This window comes from Phymastichus coffea, unplaced genomic scaffold (assembly GCF_024137745.1).
Source record: "Phymastichus coffea isolate CEN01 unplaced genomic scaffold, Cenicafe_Pcof_1.1 PCOF00002, whole genome shotgun sequence".
NCBI lineage: Eukaryota > Metazoa > Arthropoda > Insecta > Hymenoptera > Eulophidae > Phymastichus > Phymastichus coffea.
Window position 1 is genome coordinate 8,217,937 of NW_026706813.1, and position 26,173 is coordinate 8,244,109.

The following is a 26,173-nucleotide window of genomic DNA, read 5'->3' on the forward strand; positions in this document are numbered from 1 at the left end:
AAGAAAATGTCACAGTGTTAGAAAAAACTTTACAAAAAAACTACCGGCACTTACTGTTCTAAAAGAAGAAATACGTAAACCGATAGTTAAAGTAGTAGGAATTTCTAAAGCTTTCACAACAAATGTAAAAGATATAGAAACTGATATTAATGCAAGAAATTTTAGTCAATACGAAGAAAAATGCAAAGTAAATCATGTATTTAGAAATGAAAAAAATAAAACAGTAACTGCAATAATAGAAGTTCCATCTATACTATATAAACATATAAAAATCAATAGTAACAAATTATTTATTGGATGTCAAAACTGTAGAGTCTTTGACGTCATCAACACATATCCGTGTTAGAACTGCTCAGGTTTTGGCCACGGCGGCGGAAAGTGTGAAAAAGCAAAAAAAGAGCCAATGTGTTTTAAATGTGCTGGCAAGCACCAAGCAAAAATGTGTAGTAGCAGCATACTCCAATGTCCAAACTGCATTTTCCACAATGAAACATATAGTAAAAACTACAACGTAAACCATAGTGTAATCGACAGCGAAATGTGTGAAGTTTTAAAAATGAAAATAAAAAGGTATATTGAAATGACAGATTATCCAATTCAACCAACTCATCAAAGATATTTTGGTAGAATAAACTTTGAAACAAACACCCGCAAGATATATAACCGTCCGAGAATAAATAACAGTTTATCGTTATCATCATTATCTACTCCAAGTCCAACAGGTAATAAAACCAGGAATACTAAATAGTTTTCTGCAATATTACAATATGGATAACAGCTTATATGATATTATATTTGAAAATGAACATAAAACAGATAATATTGATGATCTAAACAAATATATATGTAAAGAAAATAACATTCTTTGTATAAACATCAGAAGCCTTAAAAAAAATTACAATAAATTACTAGTATTTCTGAAGAACCTCGAAAAAAAACCATGTATAATAGTATGCACAGAAACATGGAATTTAGACAATCATGAAATGTTCCATATTCCAGACTATAAAATATATTACAATGAAAGTAAAATAAACAAATCAGATGGAGTTGTTTTGTATATGAAAGAAGAAATCACCGAAATTACAGAAGTTCTTGAAATAGATAAATTAAAAATAATTAACTCTAATATTACACTAGAAAACAACAAAAATTTGGTGCTGTCTGCTATTTACAGATCTCATGATTTATCTAAATCTGAATTCCTATTGAATCTCAAAGAATTATTGAAAATAAACAAAAAATATAAAAACAATATTTTAATGGGAGACTTTAATTTTGATATATTGAGTGAAGAAATACTAGATCAAGATTTTTTCCAAGTACTGCTAGAAAATGGATATTGCCCTGGACTACATACCATAACAAGACCATCCAATATTGACATTAACAAAGGTACATGTATAGATAATTTCTATGTTAGGCTAGAAAAAGTCAACTATAAAACTTACGTCCTCAACGTACCCTTCAATGATCACTACCCCATAATGATGAGTTTAAGGAATAATTATAAATGTACACAAAAAACCAATTTTAAAATAATAAACTATTTTAAACTAAAAAATAAAGCCAAAAGAACTGTTTGGACTGACATACAAATTATAAAAGACCCTAATCTAGCTACGAACAAATTAATAGAAAAAATTCAAACATGTATTACGGCATCATTTAAAAACAATAAACACAATAAGAATAAAATGAACCCAAGGAGTCATTGCATAACTAAAGCAATAATGATATCATGTGCACACAAAGAAAAACTTTATAATAATTAGAAAAAAGATCCCAATAATGCAACAAAAAGAGAAAAATATAAAAACTATGTAGAAACTTTAAAAAAGACCATAGATCTAGCTAAAGAAAAATATGAAAAAAATCAAATCAAAACAAATCAACACAATCCACGAAAACTATGGAAAATAATCAACAACAAAATTGGGAAGAAAACCAAGAAAAACAATAACATAAATCATCTATTAATAGGTAATAATAAAATTACAAACTCAAACGATATTGCAGAACAAATGAATACATTTTTCAGTACAGTAGGCAAACAGATATGTGATAATATTAGACAACCAATAAATAGTAACATTACTCTACCATCTATGAACAACAACAGTATTTTTCTACATTTAACAAATAGAATAGAAGTTCAACAAACAATAAGGAAAATGGGCAACAAAAACGGAGGATCTGACGGCATCAACACTCAGGTACTAAAGATGATAATATACCATATAAGTGATCCGTTGACCTATATCTTTAATTTATGCTTACAAAAAGAAATATGGCCTGACGAATTAAAAAGTGCTGAAATTATTCCTATCCACAAAACTAAAGAGAAGTATCTACCAACAAACTATAGACCTATATCTTTAATATCAAATATCGCCAAAATTTTTGAAAAATTAATACAAATCAGGATTACAAGTTTTTTCAACAAACATAATTTATTTTCTAATAAACAATTTGGTTTTAGAAAATGTCTTAGCATCAAAAATGCCCTATACTACCTAACTAACTCAATATACAATCAACTAGACAAAAGTAAATCAATAGCAGCAACTTTCTTGGATCTAGCGAAAGCTTTTGACACTGTGGACCACAAAATTCTACTCAAAAAACTCTATAGATATGGAATTAGAGGTAGTGCGTATGAACTTATCAAAAGCTATCTAAGTAATAGAAAACAAAGAGATAAAATTAATGGTGAATATAGTCAATATCAACACGTCAACATTGGCGTACCACAAGGTACAATATTGGGACCTTTATTTTTCATAATCTACATTAATGATATGTTACAATTGCTACCAAATGATAATGTGTTGGCTTTTGCTGATGACACGGTAATTATCGTGAAAGGCGAAACATGGCTCAAGTCGAAAGAAATATGAACTTCTACTTAAACAAACTATCCATTTGGCTAGCATTGAATAAACTGTCATTAAACATTGACAAAACAGTATACATGGCATTTAGAAATAACTGCAATAGCAACTCAACATATCTACATATAAATATAAAGGGTGCATCCATTCGAAAAGTTGATAACACTAAATACCTTGGAGTGCATTTCGATAGCCATACGAGATGGGACATGCATACAAACATGCTATAATAAATAGACTAAAATATCTAACTTATATTTTCTACAAATTATCTAGGATAATGAGCACAGATAATCTACGTATGATTTACTATGCACTTTTCCATAGCATAACAACATACGGTATTATAGCATGGGGTGGAGCATACATTGGAAGACTCAAATATACAGGGTGTCCCATTTTAACTTACGCACCAAGATAACCCAAAAACTATGAGAGCTAGCGAAAAATGTTTCGAATAAAAGTTACTCGTCTCCGAGGGGGACATATTATGGTGACCTTGACTTTGACCTCGAGGGTCATTTTCAAGGTCATTTGAAGGTCAACTTTGTTTTTTCAAATAGGAACCCCTATTTTCGACCCCGGATTCGGAAAGAGCGGAAAATTCTACGTTTAGATGACCTATCATGCGTGGGGTCCGGGAGACCCGTCAAGGTCATTTGAAGGTCAACTTTGTTTTTTCAAATAGGACCCCCTATTTTCGACCCCGGATTCGAAAAGTACAAAAAATCCTAAATATTTTATGTAATGAATTAATTCAACTTTCCATGGCCATTTAAACGTGAAATTAATGGCAAATTACTTTACTCAGAACAGTTTCATGTTTTCATATGAGAAATAAAGTATGCGTAAATTTTAGAACACACTAAATTTATTCAACTTTTTATGTACAGAATTTAACAAAAAAATATTAGTCATTAATAGTAATAATCAACAGTATTAGTCAATCTGATGAGGAATAACTCAATAATAACAATAATAATGATCTGGCAATAAGTTGGTGATGAATGATGCGCACGCACAATTACATGAGATGTTCAATAGGTCCCCCATTGTTTGCTAAGCATGTTTCCAAACGCCGATGATAATTATTGAGAACGTTTGTAAGTATTTCAGGCGTAACAGCTGCACAAGCTCTTCTCACTCTATCCATCATATCTAATCTAGTGGTAGGTGCATCCTTGTAAACAGCGTCCTTGCAATATCCCCAGAAATAGCTGTCTAGTGGATTCAGGTCAGGAGACGTAGGTGGCCAGGGAACTGGACCACCTCGACCTATCCAATGGTCACGTAATTGAGCATTCAAAAATTCTCTAACGTTTACAGCAAAGTAAGCTGGAGCACCATCTTGTTGTAGCCACATGAGCTGCCGAACATTCAGTGGGATGTCCTCCAAGTATTCAGGTAGATGATTCTCCAGAAAATCAAGATACGCTTGGCCGTTGACATTGCCATCAAAAAAATGGGGACCAATAATATGCCCGTTGAATATTCCCACCCAAACATTAAGACTCCAACGGTGTTGATTTATCACTTGACGATGCCAATGAGGATTGACAGGTGACCAATAATGACAATTATGTCTATTGAGTTTACCGTCACTTTTGTAGGTAGCTTCATCGCTAAAACAAACATTCCAAAAGAAATTGGGATCCTCGTCCAGTTGATTAAGAGCCCACCTACAGTAATTCATTCTAAGTAAATAATCATTTTCATTGAGTTCTTGGTGCAGGATGATGTGGTATGGATGGTAACCCACCGATCTTAACATCCGATGAGCAGTAGTACGAGGTACGCCCAACCGACGTTCGATTTCTCTTGTACTGATGTGAGGATTCACATGAACCATTGCTAACACAGCAAGAAGTCTTGGATCATTGTTGTTCACATTTCTGTTTCCACCTCTCTGTCGATGAAGATCATTCATACGGCAACGTCTTTAGATATTTTGATAAATGATTTACCTATCATTAGGATGGCGCTGGTTCGGAAAACGTTCAGCATAGAGCCGAGCAGCAGCTCGGTAGTTCCGGCGACATTCACCAAGTACTAACAATACTTCAACGACTTCATTTCCTGAATAATTGGTCATTCTGTGAAGAAATATCAAAGACGTAATGCATATTTGAAAGATAACACTAACCACAAGAGCGGTAATAATTTGTTAATACTTACATGAAAAACGCTCAACGACTTTTTCAACAGTTGTTAAAAAAATGCTTACTATTAATAATCACTCATCTCAACACTAAATTCGTCACTCCGTTCAAAACAAAAATAGACGTTTTTATTCAAAAACTTACTTTTACCTCTAAATGAGCATAAAGAATTGAATATACGTTACATCTCGACGTTGACAGAACGGACAACCTTCCATACTTCCCGAATCCGGGGTCGAGAATAGCGATTCCTATGAAAAATAGTTAACCTTCACATGTTCTTGAGTGATCAACCACAAGTTACACCTTGCCTGAACGTAGAATTTTTTGTTGTTTCCGAATCCGTGATAAAAAAAGTAGGGTACTCCAGGAAAAAACAAAGTTGACCTTCAAATGACCTTGGCGGGTCTCCCGGACCCCACGCATGATAGGTCATCTAAACGTAGAATTTTCCGCTCTTTCCGAATCCGGGGTCGAAAATAGGGGTTCCTATTTGAAAAAACAAAGTTGACCTTCAAATGACCTTGGCGGATCTCCCGGACCCCACGTATGGTAGGTCATCTAAACGTAGGATTTTCCGCTCTTATCGAATCCGGGGTCGAAAATAGGGGTTCCTATTTGAAAAAACAAAGTTGACCTTCAAATGACCTTGAAAATGACCCTCGAGGTCAAAGTCAAGGTCACCATAATATGTCCCCCTCGGAGACGAGTAACTTTTATTCGAAACATTTTTCGCTAGCTCTCATAGTTTTTGGGTTATCTTGGTGCGTAAGTTAAAATGGGACACCCTGTATACAAACTCTACAAACACGACTATTACAAATAATAAATAAAAACAAGTTTATAAATGAAAAAAATCCACTAAACATAGATCAAACATTCACCATGGAATCTCTAGTGTATCACTATGTCAACCTGCAAGATATGTTCCTGAAGAAAAATTCCGTAACAAGGAAAAAAACTATACAGCCCCTTAAAAGAAAATTAACAATCAGCATTAAAGATAGCTATACAAGAGCTTTAGCCACCTTCAATCAACTACCTTCTCACCTCAAAACTTTAAATGGCAATACAAAAACAATAAAGGACAAAATAAAAAAATGGATAAAAGGCCATCCATTCTAGATACAGAAATACAATGAACCACAAAATACATTGCAACAATTTACAACAAATATATTACAAACTAAAGCAACAAGGGAACTTTGATAATAGTCTACTTTCAGCATTGGAAGTCCATGTGGATGTGGATAGGGATAAGTTTCTCTTGGATGTAAGGACATATTTGTGTTCACAAGGCACTTGTACACTTCATTACAATCGTTCTCATCGTCGAATGTCTGAATATAACATGAAAAAAATTAATGTATCAGATAACTACAGAAAAATAATAGAAACAATTGCTAATGTGATTAACATAGCTTGGAACTCACAACGGATAACTATTGATACCAAAACAAAAAACGGACTCAAAGAGGGAAAAAGAAACGAAACTTACATTCAAACAAAAACAGATACAACCAACATAAATTTCATTAATAAATGTGAATATTGCACATACAAACAATTAATTGGTAAAAAACATATACATTTCATAAAAGAAGAAAACAAAGAAGATCACAAAGAACCAAATACAGATAAAGTAAGATATAAACCCATAGAAACAGTATTTAAACAAATAGATGACATTGCAGACAATAATAGTATGCAAATAGAAACAAGTAAACCAAAAAATACAACAGGAAAACCGATTCTACAAACAAATAATATTCGAATGACCTATGGAGACATCAATTATCTTGGAAACAATAAAGCATTATTATACTTTTATAGAGGTATCAGAGGATATCAAACTTTTACTAATTCATTGTACTCACTTGAACAACAACCTAAATATAAAGATTTGATAGTCTTAGATGACATAGTATTCACAGCAACATGTAAATGTGATTCACATAGACAACATACTGAAATGTTCCCTCACTATAGAGTCACGTGTGCTACAGGACTTACTTGTCCTGTTAGACTAAATACATACGAAAGAATATCATATGCAAGAAAAATGAAAGCATCAATGACGACAATCGTAACGGCCAGACAAATGTTAATCAGATATTGGAGATAGCAGAACAAAATCGAAGATAATTGGTGAAGTAAGCTTTTATAGGAAGCATTCTTGCTACCAATATTAAGCCATACTTCATATGTGAAATATTATAATCTATTACAAACCGACTCTTAGTTTTAAGTTTTTTGTTTATTTTTTTCTTAATTTTCTTTGTTTTTTTATTTTTTTCTTAATTTACTTTAAGTGTTTAGTAGTTTTAAAATACCAGACCAGCGAACAGGTTTATCCTCTGCCGGGTTACAAATTTGTAATGTAAAATTGTATAATTATTACTACTTGTTGTAATATTTTGTACTATACTCTGGTTAATAATAATAATAATACAGTATGAGAGAGTATTTTTAATCACTTTTTCAGAAAATATTAAAAAATTATATTAGAACAGAAAGTACAAGTAAGACATCATTGTTTTCAAAAATTAGAGTTGTTACAATCGATTTCAAAATTAACAATTATTGCTCAATGAATCGGATTATTTTTTCTTCATTCGGCATCATTTGAACATTAAAATGCGATATTGATTGTTTACCTACGTTTTTTGGTTCACGAGATATTTGGTTTTTGGTATACTTTTTCTAAAGATCCTATAACCAGACGCCTCATCCGGAATATTCTTTATGACTATCTCCTACTAGTTTCTATACAAGGTAGTGATTTTGACGAATGACACCGCCCTCTCTGTTGTTGCGATAAAAATTAAAACAATATAGTCGAGGAGAGTGAAGGAATCTTATGGGTAATATAGACCACATTCTGTTTTCTATGAATATAAATATTCTAGGTCACGAACATTTTCTATTATGTTCAGTAAGTACATCATACCATATTCCATAAGTTATTGGCCATTATTCATGCTTTTCATATTTTTCATGTGTCTTTAAGATTTTTCGGTTATTTGTCACTAATGTTTTTTTAATTAATATTCAGCATGTAATATATGTATAAACAATATCGCTAACTGTAACATATGTGTAACATATGAATGAACAAAAGAAACTCATATCATCTGTGGGAAAACGAAAACTGAATTGATAACTGTAACATTAAAAATTAAGAATACATTATAATATGCTGGTACTAGTAAGGAACCCTTGCGAGGTATTTGCCTCAGATTTTTATGTAACTGTAATATGTTGTAGAACATAAAAAAATAAGAGACACGTATTTTTTTATCAGCGGAGAAGCATTTTTAGGAGGAGGAAATAACCCTTAAAAATCACTCCTGAAAATTAACTTTCTTAATACCTCTAAAAAAATTGAATATTAATATAATATAAACGCCAAATATTTTGTTATACAATGGCAGTTCTGTGACCATTGTTTGTACCCTATAGGTTTGCAACCTCTAATTTTTTTAGTTAAAAAAATTTTACAATTTATTGAATACCAGCTTTTCATAAAAATTTGCATTTTTGTAAAGAAAATAGAAAACTTTAGTCCATATGTTTTGGGAATTTTATTGAAAATCGATTTATCGCGGTTACTCACACATATAATTACAAAATTTTAAAGTTCACAAAAAAAATTTCCCTCTGTGATTCACTATAAAATTTGAAGATAAACGAGGTTTATATATATTTTAAAGTATGAAAACAATAAAATAGCAGTCCTATGGTGATGATTTGTACCCTAAAGTGTTGAAATTTTTATAATAAAAAAAGTTTCTATTTTCGTTTATTAAATTTCTGTGATAACTCTTACTGGTAAGAGAATTGCAAAGTGATATTTTGAAAAAGAAAACAACATCTGTGGAAAACATCAGGTATTTTTATTCTTTGGAAATATGCTATTTCCGCTTATTTAATTTCTGTGCAACTTCTACTCGTTACCAGTCTACGACTAATTGAATGAGACATTTCGACAATGAAAATCAACATCAATCAGAAGGTCTAGCAGTAAGTATTTATGTTTCAATTGTGTTCATTATAAGTATTCTAATATTTGACAACAATGAGAATCAATCCAATGAATATAATTAATCTTCTACTAATAATATTCCGAGTTCTAAGTATACACTGCTGTTCACGTAATTTCACCCCCCCCCTCCTACTCTTGCCGCTGGACAAAATCAGTCAAATTTACAGTTTTTTATCTCGGGTATGATATAACTTACAGAGATATAACTTACTGCGGTAAGGTAGCAGCAGGAGAATTGCCGCAAAGAAGATGTTTGTAATTGCCTGTGGGGACAATCTTCTAAAAATTCACCGAGCGCTACTAAAGCGTGCGCCATTGTGTGGCGCAGCGGCAACGTTCCCGCAATTAGCGCTCATTTGCGCACATACGCAAGGCAAACCTGCAACCTGTACAGGGCGTAGCCCCTCTCAAATTACACCCCGTTACAAACTTTGTTTATCTTTAAATTGCGTAAATTCTCAACGAAGGAATATTTGTTTTATTAACTTTGAAATTTTATGAATATAAGGATAGGTAACTCCCATAAATCGATTTTTTGGTGAAATTCCTAAAACACCTCAACTAAAATTTTCCGTTTTACAAAAATGTATATTTTAATTTAATTTAAGCAATTTAGAAAAATTGGTACTCCGAAAATTGTTGCAAAGCAATATTTTCACTCACAAAAATTAGAGGTTGGAATCCTTTTGGATACAAATAACTGTTATAAAACTGCCATTTTATAACAAACAATTTGGCGTTGGAATCATATCAATATTTAATTTTTGTTTAATGATATGAGGAAAAGTTTTTTTCCAGGGTAATTTTTAAGAGATATTTTCACATCTTAAAAACGCTTCTCCGCCGGTAAAAAAGATACGTGTTTTTTATTTTTTATATTCTACAATATATTACAGGTATATAAAAATCAGTGGTGGACACTTTACAAAGGTTCCTTGTAAGTTAAATGAGAAGTACGAAAGTAAGTGGTTTATATTGACATAAGATGCAAGTTATTGAATATTTGTTTATAACCGGATTTTGTTCATGAATGCGGATTCTTACGAATAGGGTATCGAAAATCTATGTACCCTAACCTAATATTTTCTTAAGTTGAAATTAAAAAGTACATATATTTAATATGTGTATGTTTGTGTGTGTGTACATGTTTACATTGTAAGCATACCTCTACCACGTATGTAGGTATAATCTTCATTACTTTCAAAGCCACCATCAAAAATCCGAATACGTTTAGTTTTATCTTGTGTGTCACTTTCAAGACCACTATCTGGACTGGTAGGCGTAGTTGGTTGCTGAGAAGAATGTGTTATTATATCTTGATAGTAGCTACTGGCAAGAGTATAATTATAAGGCCGATTACGAGAATCATAGTACTGAAGTTCGAGTTCTGGCGACGTTTCTTTGCAAATTTTCCAATTAGAGTACATAGAAAGACCTTGTTGTTGAAGTACGTACATAGGTTGAGGTTTGTTAAGTGTACAATAAAACAGACGCGTTGAACACTTCAATCCTAAATAGGTGTATGCATGACCATTAAGAAAAAGTTGCCCGTATGATTTTTTTGGTCGCGGTGTTTCAGGACTTATAAGGACCAACGTATTAGTTGTAGGAGTGATTCCATGATGACGCTTGGGTGTAAAGGTGCCTGGTTTTAAAGGCAGCGTACTAGGTCGTACAAACTTGCTGACAGTGGTATCACGATTAATAACAGAATTTACATTGATAGCAAGTATTTGAGAAGTCGAAGAGTGTCCACTATTTGTTAAAGAAGGTGAATTAAACTCGTCTTTCTTAGTTGTTAATGAAAATAGATTTTGCGGGCCCGGTATACCTGGTACAAATGGTATTAAGCGTCCTGCATGTATAATATTTGTTGGTTTAAGATGGACAGTTTCAAGGTTAGAAGTGAACTTAGGAGCTTCGACACGCGGTATAATGCTTGCGAAATCTGTCATTTGGCCGATGTCTAATGAATCGAAAAGCGTTGATTGATGCTGTGTTTGTTTACGTAACATTGTCCCTCCTGATTGTAAACCTGATCGTACAACAACTGATGCGGTTTCGGGAATGAGAAAATTCAATTTGTTCATCGCAATTGGATTGTCAAATTGTTCGTCACTTGATTTCTGGTGTAGTCTAGTTTGAACGCGCATAGTTTTTGTCTCTCCGCTTGCTGCAATAATTCGAACTTCACCTCCAAACATTTGCAAAGCATTCATTCGTGACTGATACGTATATTTATTGGAAGAATCCATGTTTGACTCAAAGCGGGCGCGCTTCGGTTGATCAATGAGGTGAGTGCTACCAAGAAGAGGCCCTGGCGATGCAAGTGGTAAAGTTGTCTGAAGATTTTCATATTTGTTAATTGATTCTACATTCTCAGATATTGGTAACTCAGAACCTTCACTACGAGTTCTTTTACGAGATTCAGCGTCAATCTCAAAACTTTTTGAAGGCTCTCTATGATAACGTTGTAGCAATTTCTGCGATCGGTGATTGATAGTTCCAATCAGGCTTTTAGTTTTATCTGTGATAAAATCCATACTTTGCTGAATATGTTCACGACTGGTTTCCTCTAATTGATTTATAATATCAGTTTTACATTGTTGTAAAACTGTGTGAAATTTAGGTTTATAAATACGATTTGGTCTCATAGTTTGGGCACAAGGTGGAGGTGTATGAGTACTACTACTATTCGTACTCGAGCTATCCGAGAGGCTTACATCTGAATCATCTGATGGCTGAGGTGAATTTGAAACTTGTGTTTGATCGTAAGCTATCGGTGAATATAACACGGAAGATTCAGACTGCACCTGTTAATAAAAAACCAAATAAATTAAAGTTTCCAGTCACATCTAGTATAAGTTATTAATCGACAAACCTGAAGTTCAGAACTTTCTATTTTCAAAGCATGAGCTCGAGATCTGCAGTGTTTATAAAGATTTGAGTTGGTCTTAAAAGCAAATCCACAAGTCATGCAAGGATAAGGTCTCTCATTCGTATGTGCTCTGATATGCTTCTGCAAAACACTGGGCTTTGCACAAGACAATTTACAATAAGGACAACTATAAGTAGATTTGCGCAACACGTTAAGTGGCTTGAAACCAATGCTTGGATTAGATTCAATCTCATTTTCGGTTTCTGCGATGGATGTACATTGAGGTATAACAGTATCACGAAAGTTTTCATTTGCTTGCTCTATATCTGTGCTAGTGGCAATCTTTTTAAATTTTTTATGTAAATACCTTGCTTCTTCGAATTTGACATCATTAACAAACTCATTTTCAATGAAAATAACAACTTTATTGTTTTTACTATTATTGTTATTGTTATTGTTATTGTTGTTATTAATGATGATATTATCAACCTTCTGGTGTTCGTAAATACGAGTACTTTGAATTTCATTGTTGGCAAGTAAGTCGGTCATTGCCGCCGCATCAATTTCTGAAAAATATTAATCAGCGAATTAGAAGCTAATAATATAATTAAATTATTAGAATAAAAAATTAATTAATAAACCATCATAAACATAAAAAAATTAGCATCAAATTTATCATAAAATAAATTTAAGTGGTTAATGGAAATTAGAATCAAAACGATCAGCAATCACCAATCAATATTAATTATAGTGAAGGCACGATTATATGATCATGATTTTATAAGATTATTTCATAAGATTGTGTCCTAGTGACGGATATTTAGCTGTCCACTAACATACTCAGAATTTCTATCAATTTTCTTAGAAGTAACAACTTGAAACAAAAGCAGACGAAATAATTAGATACACGCTCGAAGTTGCTGTCTTAAATGTGTAAGGGGAAATTGGCTCTATGAGCTGACTCCTCCATTTACTGCTCTCAACTGTCGTTCCGTGTCTTTCGGTGAGAGAGAGAGAGAGAGAGAGAGAGAGAATGCATTGTTGCCCATTACCCTGTTGTCGATCGGAAGAGCTAAGTCCTTGCTCGGAGCTACATATGTGAGTTATTGTGATCTAGAGAGATATGATATGATCTGATCTTTATCACTATATTTAAAGTATATCAGCTTGTGTAATGTTTGAATCACTCTTTGTTGCAATATGACGGCAAAAACGTAAAAAATTTATAATAAACTAAGATAATTTTTTTTCTCTGAAACTCTTGAGTTTAACGGAAAAGTTCATGGAATAAAAATGTCTTAGAATTAGTCAATGAATACTCTAAATTTTTTTCAGAATTTTTAGAAATAATTTTCAATTTTTTGAAATTTTCTGAAAAATTCTTAAAAAGATCTTGAAAAGACAAGCAAGATGCTGTAAACCCAGTTAAAAAATATTAAAATGTCGCGAAGATATTTGAATGTTTGAATATGACCGAAAATCAAGCAACTTAACATGCAGACATCTTGAAAGGACATCTAGTAAACTATATTATTAGATTATGGACTGCACTATAGTTATAACTGTATTAAAGTACGAGAGTAGATGAACTGAATGACGCCTCGCACGTCAAAAAATATCGAAAACTCACCCTGTTAAAATTTTTGAAAATCAGTTTCACTGCCCCATAAGCATACATATTAAGATGGTTACCTCATCCGTGATCAATATATCGCAAAAATGAAGAAATCGTTTTAACTAAGATTAGAATGGAAATTATAATCAAACTGCATAGTTGCCTTCATCGCCGATTCTCATTTAGAAGCATAAGAGTCCCACGTGAGGTAAATGTTAGGAATATTAAATGTTTACTGAAATATGAGCACCAGGTCATCAACAGTATTCTTGATCAAATAATTCTTTATTTAATTTTGTATGTAACTTAATCTGAATACTTTAACAAAGGATGCGTGAACGATTTGACTCTTGCAGAATTTTCAATTATTTTAATGTACAATCAAATTGCTTTTTAGTAAAAACAAGTAAAACGATATAAATTTATTTAGTAGTAAATGATAACGTACAAGCAAACGAATCCATTTTTATAGTTAACTGTACAATGTGCTATCGATTGTTATATCATTAAATTTATTTGTAATGAATTTTATAATATATTACTTCGTTGGACAAGTATGCTGTATGGATTATAGACTCAATAGTGAGTATTTATCATAAAGTATAAAATATAGTTTATTTATTTACAACTTATATGTTTCATTTGGTTTTCATTTCTTACATTACAATTGTGTCTCGTGTCCAGTTTGTGTAATTGATAATGTATGTGTTTTGTGTGCGTATGTGTGTGTGTGTGAGTGTGTGTGTATTGCACAGGTGTGTCTGCAACTCTTGCGTCCGTCTTCTGCTTCTGTCTGTTCAGCTTTTCTTCCCATTTTTCTGTTGATTAATCTTCTCTTCCTCTCTCTCTCTCTCTCTCCAAGATCTGCCGTTTCCGCTCTTGTTATTCTCTTTCTTGCTTATTTTCTTTTCGACTTCTTCCTTTGTTACTTTCTTTTGCTTTTTCACCTGTGCCTTTACTTTGTTTTTGCTCTCTTTCTTGCTAATCATTTCATCTGTCTTTCTCCTTATTAGGGCTTTGACACCTTAATCTCATTACCTATTGTTCCCTCTACCTTTCCTTTCCTCAACCTTACTTATTTTCTTTAGTATCTTAAAATTTGTCTTCTTGTTTTCCTTTTTCTTTCTCTTCTTCGATTCTTCTTCTTTTCCATTTTTGCTCCTGCATCCAACACGTACTTCTTCTCGCTTATGTAGTTGCTAGTACTTTTGTTTTGTGTATGTGTGTGTATGTGTATGTTTGTGTGTGTATGTGTGTGTGTTTTGTGTGTATGTTGCGTATGTAGATGTGTCTGCGAGTCTTGCGTCTCTGTCTTCTGTTTCCTTCTGTCCTTAGGGTCTTGAAATTTCGTCTTCTTGTTTTTCTTTTTCTTTCTCCTCTTCGTTTCTTCTTCTTTTCCATTTTAGCTCCATCATCCATGCTATCTTTTCTTTGCTTCCTATTATTATTTTTTCCCATTTTTCCCCATCCTTTTTACTTTTTTCACATTTTTCTACAATGTACTTCCGATTTTCTTCCTCTTTTATACACATTCTGCATATCTTATTTTCTTCTTTTTCCCGATACCTGCTTCCTCTCGGTTCATTACCTAACCTAAACCTTTCCTTTATTTGTTGGCCTTTTATTCCTCCCTCTCCTTGAATTTCCATTAATCTGTACTTTTTCATTTCTTCTTTCAGTTCTTTCTACTCGTTTATATATCTTGACTTTTCTAGCTTTTCTTCTAGTTCTTTTTCTTCTTTTTGCTTTAGCTCTTCTCATATTTCTTCCCAAAACTCTTCTTTCATTTCGTCTCCCTCCTCCCTCTCTCTATATATTTTACTTTTTTCTAGCCTTTCCTTTCTCTCCTCCTTCTTACCCTTTTTATCTTTTTTATTTTTTCCCTTTTCTTTAATTCTCTCTATGCTTCTTATTTTATTGAGCCATCTCTTTCTTCTCTTATTTTGTTTTCATTGCTCTTTCTATTGGTGTTTCTTTCATTTCTTGTCTTCCTGTTCCCCATCGCATTAAGTAACTTGGCGTGTTTCTATCTAATCCCAATACCCACTTTATGTATTTTAGTTGTAATCTCTCTATTTCTTCATATCTCTTCCATACCCAGATTTCTGCTCCATACATAACCACGCTTTTCGCCAGTGCGTAGAACAGGTATCTTACCTCATACCCCCTACTCCTTACCTTAGCTACCAATTTTCTCTAAATAGTTTTTCTCCTAGCCCCCATAGTCTTCCGAGTCCCATATTTATTTTCCCTTCTAACTTCTTTATCTGCTTTTTATTTCCATTATTTCTGCTTATAACATATCCCAAGTTATTGAACTCTTTAACCACCTCTATCTTCTCACCTTCCCATTAGAATTCTTCTTCCTTTCACCTTTCTCCTCCTTTTCTGACTTTTATCACCTTTGATTTTCCTACAGTTAGCTCTAATTCCCTTTCTTCCAGGTACCTTTTTAATTTTTTCAGCATTGCTTTCATTCCACTTTCACTCTGTGCCATCATGACTATATCATCTGCATATCCTAATGTCCATATTTTCTTCCTTCCTATCACTACCCATCCTTCTTGTACCTGTTTGATCATGACTTCCAGGTCGGCGAAGGCAAGATTAAATAGCATGATGCTTAAGGGCACCCTTGCCTTACGCCTTTGTAAGGCTCGAACTCCCCAATTCTTTCTCCTCCAACTTTTACCTTACTCTCTGTTTTCTTATATATTTCTTCTATTTTTTTCCTAATTTTTCTATTTATCACTTTCCCTTTCATGAATTCCCATGTTTTCTTCCTTTTTATCTTGTCAAAAGCGGTCTTCACGTCGGCAAAGAATACACACAGTTTTCCTCCTTTGTTCCTTATTTCCTTCCCTATTATTGTTTTTAATACATATAATGCGTCCATTGTTCCTCTTTTCTTCCTGAATCCCATCTGCGTATAGCTTAGCGTTTCTTTAGCTTCTACATCTCTTTTCAGCTTTTTCCTCAGTATTTCCGCATATATTTTATATCCCGTGTCCATCAGCGTTATTCCTCTATAATTTTCTACTTCTTCTTTCCTCCCTTTCTTATATATTGGTACTATTATTCCCTTCCTCCATTCTTCCGGAAATCTTTCTCCGTTCCATATTCCGTTTAACATTTTGTCATATCTTTTAACAAGCCTCCCGTGCCTTCCATCCACGCCTTATTCGCTATACCATCTTCTCCTGTCGCCTTTTTCTTTTTCATTTTTCTTATTACCTCTTTTATTTCTCTTACTTTGATCTCTTCGCCTTCCTCTCCTTCGCTGTCTTCGGTTTCTTCCCCTTTGCTTTCTTCCTTTTCTTTCTTTTCCAGTTATCCCTTGAACTGCTTTAACCATTCTTCTTTTCCAATATTTTCATCGAATCCAATTCTTTTCTTCCTATTGCTATTCACTTTATCCCAGAATTTTCTTCTAGTCTTATCTTTTCTTATTTCTTCTGCCACTCATTTCCCCTCAGCTTCTTTCGCTTTTTTTATTTCCTCTCTGTATTCTCTCTTTGGTTTTAAGTATTTGCCTCTGTCTCCTTCCCCTTTTCTTACCTTATTTAACTCTGCTATCACCCTAGCCCTTTTTATCCTACATTCTTCTCTTCACCAGATTTTTTTCGATCCTTTTTTTTTTCTTATCTTTTTTTTACGACTGCGTTCCTCACTTTATTTTTTATCTCCTTCCATTTTTCTGTCCCCTTTATTACGTCTATCCATCTCTGATACTCTCTTATACCTTCTTCGCTCCAGTCATCTATCATTCTTTCTTCCTCTTCTTTTCTTTCTTCTACTATTTTATCTCCCAATTCCACATCTACAGGTAAGTGGTCCGACTTTACCCACTCTTTTATTTAAACCCTTATTATTGCTTCACCACCTTCCTCGTTACCTACTACATAGTCTATCGTTGATATTCCTCTCGCTCCTATATATGTTATTTCCATCTCTTCATCTCCTTTTCTCCCATTCGTTATCACTAAGCCCATTTGTCCTAGCCATTTTATCATTTCTTCTCCCTCTGCGTTTAACACTTTATGCTTGGCCTTTATTTCTTCTAGGTTTTCTTCTGTCTCCCATTCTCTCCGTTCATTTCTTGTTCTTGCGTTGAAGTATCCTCCTATAGTTATTATTTTTACTCTGTTCTCCTCTATCTCTTCGCTTAGATATTCATAGTTTTCTTTTATCTCATGTTGCATATACACCGTTGCTATCATGTATTTCCTCCCTCCGATCTTTATTTCTCCTGCTATTACCTCACTTGTCCTTTCTTTCTTCCATTCAACCTTACTCATCACTTTTCTCTCTCTTACCGCAATTATTCCTCCCCCTATTTCTCTCCCCCTTCTTCCTTCCCTTCTTGAGTCTCTCCGCTCTATGTTATACCCTTTCAGCTGCTTCTCCACCCCAGTTTTTGCCCCTTGCCTCTTCACCCAGGTTTCCGTTAGCCCTATTATATGAAATTCCCTAACATATTCCCAGTCGTCTTACTCCATGCTCCTAATCCCCGCCACGTTCCAGAATAGTATCTTTATTGTCTCTCTTCCCTCTCTCTCCCTTCCTTCCTCTCTCTCTTTTTACTCTATTGTTTTCGAAACCCTTCCCCTTTTTTTCCTACCATTTTTCCCTCTTTCTCGCTCCACCACCATTCTTCTTCTTCTGTCTTCAACCCGTTATGCCACATATTTACCTCTTTACCTTTACCTTTTATTTCTCTCGCTTTTTTTATCTTCCTCTGCTTTCACATCCAGTCCTGATATCTACAAAGATCTTTTTCTGCCCCAGCTACTTTTTCCTCTTCATGATTCCTTCTTTTTGTTCCCATGAAGCGCATCTAATTTGCAACATGTTTTTTCCTCTTTCTCTCTGATCATTCCTCCCCGCTATCCCTCCTATTCTTCTTAGATTCACTATCTCCCCTTTCATTTCTAGTTCCTCTATTAACCAGTCCTCTGCCTCACCCTTCTTTTCCCATCTTAACCCACCCTCCAAGTCTGTCACTATTATATTGTTTATCCTACTTTCTCTATCCATTTTTCTTCCATTTCTTCCTTATTGCCTATTCTGTTCCTCTTTGCTTCTCGGTTCCTCCTTCTATACTTTCTTTTAATTTCACGCACACTTTCTTCCAACTAGTTCATCCTCTCTCCCCATCTTTCCTGCAGTTTCTTTTCTCTAAGTTCTGCTTTTTCCCTTTCTTCTTTCATCCCTCTCCTTCTTTCTTCTCTCTCTCTCTCTCTCTCTCTCTCTCTCTCTCTCTCTCTCTCTCTCTCTCTCTCTCTCTCTCTCTCTCTCTCTCTCTCTCTCTCTCTCTCTCTCTCTCTCTTTCTCTCTCTCTCTCTCTCTCTCTCTCTCTCTCTCTCTCTCTCTCTCTTGTTCTCTCCTAACTTCTCCTATTTCTTTATCCTATCTTTCTTCTCTTCTATTCCACTCTGTCTCCATTCTTTCCATTTTTTCCATCATTTCTTTAAACATTTCTAACCATTCTCTCCTTTCTTCCTCCCATACCTCTCTTAAATCTCTTATATCAGCTAGTATCTTTTCAATTATATCTTCTGCACCACTACTTTTTCCCACTTCTCTTATCGTGTTGTCCAATCCTTCTCCCCCCCTCCCCTTCCATCTCGCTCCACTCACTTTCACTCTTGAATATTTTTGCCTCTTTCATTTCTCCTCTAATATTCTCCCTCAGCCACTCTCCGCTCTCTCCCCCCTCACCACCTTTACTCTTTTCTTCTTTTCTTCCTCTGTACCTTTCTTATCCATCCTTTCACCTTTATCTCTTAATTTTTCTGTTGTCACAAATCTTTCCATCACTATCCAGTACTCCTTAATTCTTCTCTCTCCTACTACTCGTGATCTCACCTTTATTCCCTGTCTCCACCTTTACTTCTTACCGCCCCTCCTCTCTACTTGCCTTTCCCGCTTCTTAATTTTCTCTCTTAACCTCAAATTTTCTTTATTCCTTTCTCTCTGTTCTTTCCTGCTCTTCTCCAAGCCTCTCTCTCTCTGCTCCACTTCCCTTCCACCTCCACGCTCTTTTCACCATTATCTCTCTCCTCAAACACTTTTCCTCTCAAACTTTCTCACCAAAACTCGCATTCACAGTCAAGACACGTCTACTCGTTTCCACAAGTTGAAATCCACTCCCATATAGTATAAAATATATAAATTTTAATTTATATTCATGTATCATTGTATAACCCTTGTATATTGGTTGATATAAAATAAAAATGTTAATCTATAAAGTATACGTATAATGATTTTTTATGACTCATTTGTGTGCTTCAAATTTTATAGCAGTCTTTGACCAATCTTTCAGCTAAATTTGAGCAGTATTTTTTTTCATTTAAAGATGCAAACAAAAACGTTTCGGGCATTTCATGAAATCACAATAGCAACTAAAAAATAATAAAAATGTTTTTACATGCCTCAGCATAATCATCAAAAGGTATTCACCAAAAGCTAAAACTGACAAAATTCTACAAATGCGGATAGCAGGAGTAACAAAGAAGCTTATTTCTCTCTTTTTATTTTTTCGTGGATTTATTAGAAAGCTTCTAAAACAAGCAACTACAATAATCAAGATTGAAATTCTTTATAAAATTACACAGGCCAACAAAATTTGACAAAGGTTCAGAACCAGAGACTAGACATAATATATTCGAAGGATTTTGATGCGCTGAATCCAAATCCAAGCTTAGAATTGCACTAGTACGTCAGGATTTTAAGATATCCTAACCTAAAAGTGCGAAAATCAAGTTTTTTTGGCTATATACGGTACCTTATAATATAGCGAATAAATTTTTTTATGCAAAACTGACAACGGCATCTGAAAGAGCAACTCTTGGCCTACAAAATGCACTATCGATTTTTGTTTTTATGTCTTTTGGAAATGGAGATATCATCGTTTGAAATTTAATACCTATGAATTTGTTTATACTGCGACACTACAGAACGAGTGACAAGACATAGTACACCTGGAGGATTTTAGTACACTGAATCCAAATCCGAGATCAGAATTGCGCCAGCACATCAGGATTTTGAGATATCCTAACCTAAAAGTGCGAAAATCAAGTTTTTTTGGCTATATACGGTACCTTATAACATTGCGAATATTTTTTTTCGTGCAAAATTAACAACGGCATCTAAAAAGCAATTCTTATCGTACAAAAGCACTAACAATCTTTAGTTTATGTCTTCTTTTATCGTCAATTGAAATGTACTACTTATCAATTGGTTTATACGGCAAAGCAATGAATTTCGACTATGATAACTCAAATCCCTGATCTTGGAGCATTGTAACCTGCGGGGTAATAAACCTTGCCCACTTAATCCTAAATTCCTTAACCTCCGAGCCCTGTGACCTCCGATGCAATAATCTCCGTCCCCTTAACCCCAAATATTTTAACCCAAGAAGGTTATAACAAGCGCGGCAATAAAACCTGCCAACTTAACCCCGAGTTTCTTCACTTCGGAATTCTGTAACCTGCGATACAATAGCCCTAGATTCCTTGTGGCGCAAATGACTGGGCTCAGGCATTAAGGGATTTGCGTAACGGCATCGAGGGTTATAACATCACAGGTTTCAGGGCTACAGGGTTAACGGATTTAAGGTTAAGGGGGCAGTTAAAGGTTAAGGGGTCGGGGGTTTCTGGGTTAACGGATTTAGGGTTATGGCCACGCAGATTGTAGCCTTCTAGAATATCTCGGAATACTGACGTGCTGGCGCAATTCTAAGCTGAGATTTGGATTTAGCGCATCGAAATTCTTCGGGTGCGTTATGTATAGTTTTTGGTTCTGAAGTTTGTCGGCCTGTGACAGACAAATATTAGAATTAAAAATTTAAATAAATTGTTAAAATAAATTTAAATATACAAATCTGACATCAAACTCGTGACTAGTAACCCCCAAAACCATGGAAATGTGGTGCAGCTTGCAAAAATATTCTATTATACAAAAATTTGTTTAAAGAAGTGGCTTAAATAAAACACATTTTGTAAATCTGATATCAGATTCATAACCAGCGACCTCAAAATTCAGCAAAAGTATGTGCAACTTGCAAAAACATTGAGTCTTGCAACATTTATTTAAATAAATTGTTTAAATAAATCTAAATTCACAAATCTAACATCAAACTCGTAATCAGTGACCCCTAAAACCATGGAAATGAGGTGCAACTTGCAAAAATATTCAATTATGCAAAAATTTGTTTAAACAAATTGCTTGAATAAAATAAGTTTTGAAAATATGATATCCGATACGATCAGCGGAATCAAAAACCGTGAAATCTTTCTTTCGGTTTTGAAATTCTGTAGATAGATGATGTAGAATATTACGTAACTTGAAATGTATGATTGTATGCTGAAGCTGAGATAGGTGAAAGCTGAGATAACTGATTTTGTGACATGCTAATCCTTCCGTGTTAGAGATCACGTTTGAGTGGCGGGCTAACGGTTAAATTTCCTGCATAAGCTATTATCTTATTTTCTTCTACTTCCAAAATGAGTTCCAGAAGCCCTTGTGCAAGAAAAATTGATACATTTTGTTATGTTTGTGGGAAGTTTGAAACAACTTCTTATCGACGATCGATTAATGATTCAATCAAAACTCTATACATGAAATGTTATAAGGTTCCGATCGACAATTTAGATAAGACAAGGGTACCATCTTCAATTTGTAATTCTTGCAGACTTGCTATGTTGAAGTGGGATGATAATAGCAGCAATATGACTGTTATTGAACCGACCATCTGGCGTGAGCCCAAGGACCATGAAACTGATTGTTACTTTTGCTTATGTAATACAACGGATTTCAATAAACAAAATTCAAATAAAATCATCTACCCTGCGGTAGCGAGTGTAACATCAGCCAAAGTAGGAAAAGTAAGTAAATCCCAAAAAGAAGTTGGTTCGGCAAAAGTTGAACCGATGGATATTGTACAACTGAAGATGTCTCTTTTGAAGATAGTTCTGATGACGAGAGTCCTAAGCTTTTTGACCAAAGTTCGTTAGATGATTTTATTCGAGACCTCAATCTTCCAAAGGATAAAGCTGAACTCTATGCTTCAAGACTCCAAGAAAGGAAGCTATTATTACCTGGAACAAAAGTGTCAATTTACAGAAACCGAGAAGAGGCGTTTATAAAGTACTTTACAATGGAGAATGTGATGGTGTACTGTAATAACATCGAAGAATTGGTTAACTTGTATATCCAAGATTAGTACAAGCCAGAAAACTGGCGTCTCTTCATTGATTCTTCCACACAAAGTCTCAAAGCTGTGTTACTACACAACGGAAATAAGTATGCGGCACTTCCTGTAGGTCACTCAACTGCACTAAAAGAATCATACAATAGTTTTCAATTTCTACTGGAAAAAATAAATTACAAGACTCACAATTGGCTTGTTTGTGGTGACTTTAAGATGATAAATCTTATAGTTGGCTTGCAGTCGGGAAATACCAAATTTCCGTGTTTCCCTGTGCTTGACCCTCACTGTTCACTGCATTTAGTTTAACCTGTTGTGAGTTTAGCTCTCGCAGATCATAGCGAACGTAAGTTCACCTGTAGTGGTCTAGAGCTCGAAGGTTACTGCGCATATAGGTTATACTGTCGTGGATTCTAGTTTGCAAGTTACATCGTACTCAATATACCTGTTGCGGATTATAGCGAGCTTAAATTAACCTGTAGCAAGTTATAGCGAATTTAGGTTAACTTGCCGTGATTTTGAGCTTGCAGGTTATAGGGCACTTGAGTCAACCAGCCGCGTATTATATCGTACTTAGCTTAACCTCTCGCGAGTCATAGAGCGCTTAGGTTAACTTGTCGTGGTTTTAAGCTGAGTGTAGGTTATAGCGCACTTAGGCAATCCTGTCATGGTTTTCAGCTTGCAGGTTATAGCGCACTTCAGTTAATCTGTCGCTGGTTCTAGAGTTATAGGATTTTCAGTGCATTTAGGTCATAACCATCTGCCTTAGCCTGCCCTAAATTTATAGCTGCCATTTTAGAGTACATCTAATAAATTCAGCTAGATTCGCCGTAAATTAGTACAATGGTAGACCTTTATATGCCAGTGTAAGTTTTTCCTACTACTGAAGATTGCAAAAAAATCAAGATTTTTCATACTCCAGTATAAATCAATTGATAAATGGCACATTTCAATTGACGGTATCTCTGCTGGAAAAAGACAAAAAAAAAAGGTAATGCATTTTGTCGGCCAAGAGTTGCTCTTTCAGATGCCGTTGTCAATTTTGCATGAAAAAATTTATTCACAATGTTATAAGGTACCGAATATAGCCAACAAAACGTGATTTTCGCACTTTTAGGTTAGGATATCTCAAAATCCTGATATGCTGGCGCAATTCTGAGCTCGGATTTGGATTCAGCGCACTAAAATCCTCCAGGTGTATTATGTCTGGTCACTCGTTCTGTAGTGTCGCAGTATAAACAAATTCATAGGTGTTAAATTTCAAACGATGATATCTCCATTACCAAAAGACATAAAAACAAAAATCGGTAATGCATTTTGTCGGCCAAGAGTTGCTCTTTCAGATGCCGTATTCAGTTTTGCATGAAAAAATTTATTCACAATGTTATAAAGTACCGTATATAGCCAAAAAAACTTGATTTTCGCACATTTAGGTTAGGATATCTCAAAATCCTGACGTGCTGGCGCAATTTTGAGCTCGGATTTGGATTCAGCGCACCAAAATCCTTCGGGTGTACTATGTCTGGTTCTGAAACCTTGTTGGCCTGTGTTATTAATTTGTATTGCAACAAAAAAGAATAAAACTTCCTATATGCTCTATTGTCTAGAATTTGATTGACAAAGCTATCCGACTTTTTAACTGCTAATATAAAGATAGTTAAAAAGTAATCATTGAATTATCACTGAATATCCTATCAAATTTACTGAAATCAATATCAGCTATAGACTTCTTTACTTGAAAAAATGGCAATATGAGAATAGTAATACTAATAGTACCAACAAAGATAGATACATAATTGTTCCTCCGTAAACCAGCCACAACACCCTGCTTCTCTTTCACGTACCGGGTGTGCCTCTGAAAACGAAACGTCGCGGGAACGACTCGCGAAAAACCGTTGAAAACTCGGTATAGTCCGCACGCGTGACGTTCTGTGCTAATATCCAACAGATACTCTCTGAAAATTGGCACGAGGATCCGGAACTGGAGCGCTCTCTCTTTCTCTCTCTTTTCTTCTATCTTCTACGCCATCTCGATCGCTCCATCCGTCTGTACGGGCTCAACCCGTACGCCGTACCTCTAACACAAAACATAAGCATAAGTGTGCGTGCCACACGCACACACTCTCAACTGTGTTGAGAGTATTTTATTTGTGCCCGCGGCGCGCGGGCATTGGCAAGAGCTAAACGGACGAAATCGGTCTAGCCGAGATTCTCCGTCATACCTTATATTAAATATATAAGTCTTGAATTGATTAATATTTTTGCTAAAACAAGATAACGAGTTATTCAAAGATCCATTCACAAAATTACAAATTTTATTGACTTGAGGTAAAGATAAAATAGAAAAAATGGATAAAAGTAGCGTGTATACAAGATAAACTGCCAGAATTGTAAATTATCTTGTGTGGGACAAACGAGTAGACAATTAAACTTGCGAATCAATGAACACAAATGTGTAAAAAAATGATGATTGGCGTTCAGCTTCACTTGAACAAGTAAAAAACTCATATAAAATAAATTTTAACAATATAAAAATTCTAGACTGCAAAAATTCAAAAGAAATGAGAATTTGCGGAAATGTTACACATTCATAATACAAAATACAACACAACATACAATGAACAGACAAATAAATAGCATGAAGTTAAAAGAATAATAGAAATAACTGTTGATGTTATGAATCGAACAATTAAAAATTTTAATAATGTAAAATGCACTCATAATACTCTAAATGGTCGAAAACTAAGATATGAAAATCAACATATGAATTTATATACAGGTTGTCTCAATTTAAAGGAACCACCCCGAAATTTTTGACGGTTGGCGTTGTACAAAAAAATTGTTCAGACAACAGTTGTTTGTGACAATGGGGGCAACCTTTCTGTGAAATCCGATTTGACCTTGAGATTTATTTTCAAGGTCATTTGCAGGTCAAAGTCATTTTTTGAATAGGAACCCGTATTTTTGATCCCGGATTCGGAAAGAGCGGAAAATTCTACGTTCAGATAACGTATTATGTGTTAGGTGCGGTTAACCCCCCCCCCCCCGCCTAAGGTCATGTAGGGGTCAAATTTATGATTTTCTTCATCTATGCACAGGGATGATCGGGCAAGGGTAAGGTTAATTGTAATAACCCAATGACTCATTCTCTAAATTCATTTTATTTACCTGTTATCACCAAACGCTTAATAGTTGAACCATTAAGATTTGAATGAAGTAGTACAGTGATTAACGAATTTTATTCTACATTTTGACTGGCTTTCAATTCAATTTTTAGACTCTTTTGTTTTGCAAACTTATAGTTTTATAAAAAAAATTTTTAAATATATTTATTTCAGTTGCTTGTTAAAAAAACTTCATTATACGAGGGT

General features: G+C 34.4%; 1 protein-coding gene across 2 annotated transcripts in view; it reads right to left on the bottom strand.

The window, feature by feature from the left end:
- LOC131663135 (zinc finger protein 236-like) overlaps window positions 1–26,173 on the bottom strand; it is a 283,440-nt gene that overhangs the window by 201,397 nt on the left and 55,870 nt on the right. For both annotated transcript variants that reach the window (XM_058933275.1, XM_058933284.1), the window contains exons 2-3: window positions 11,980–12,542; window positions 10,264–11,911 (exon numbers count right to left, since the gene is read on the bottom strand). In XM_058933275.1, the coding sequence (XP_058789258.1) occupies window positions 10,264–11,911; window positions 11,980–12,525 (2,194 nt within the window). In that variant the 5' untranslated portion in view covers window positions 12,526–12,542. The remainder of the gene's footprint in view (window positions 1–10,263; window positions 11,912–11,979; window positions 12,543–26,173) is intronic.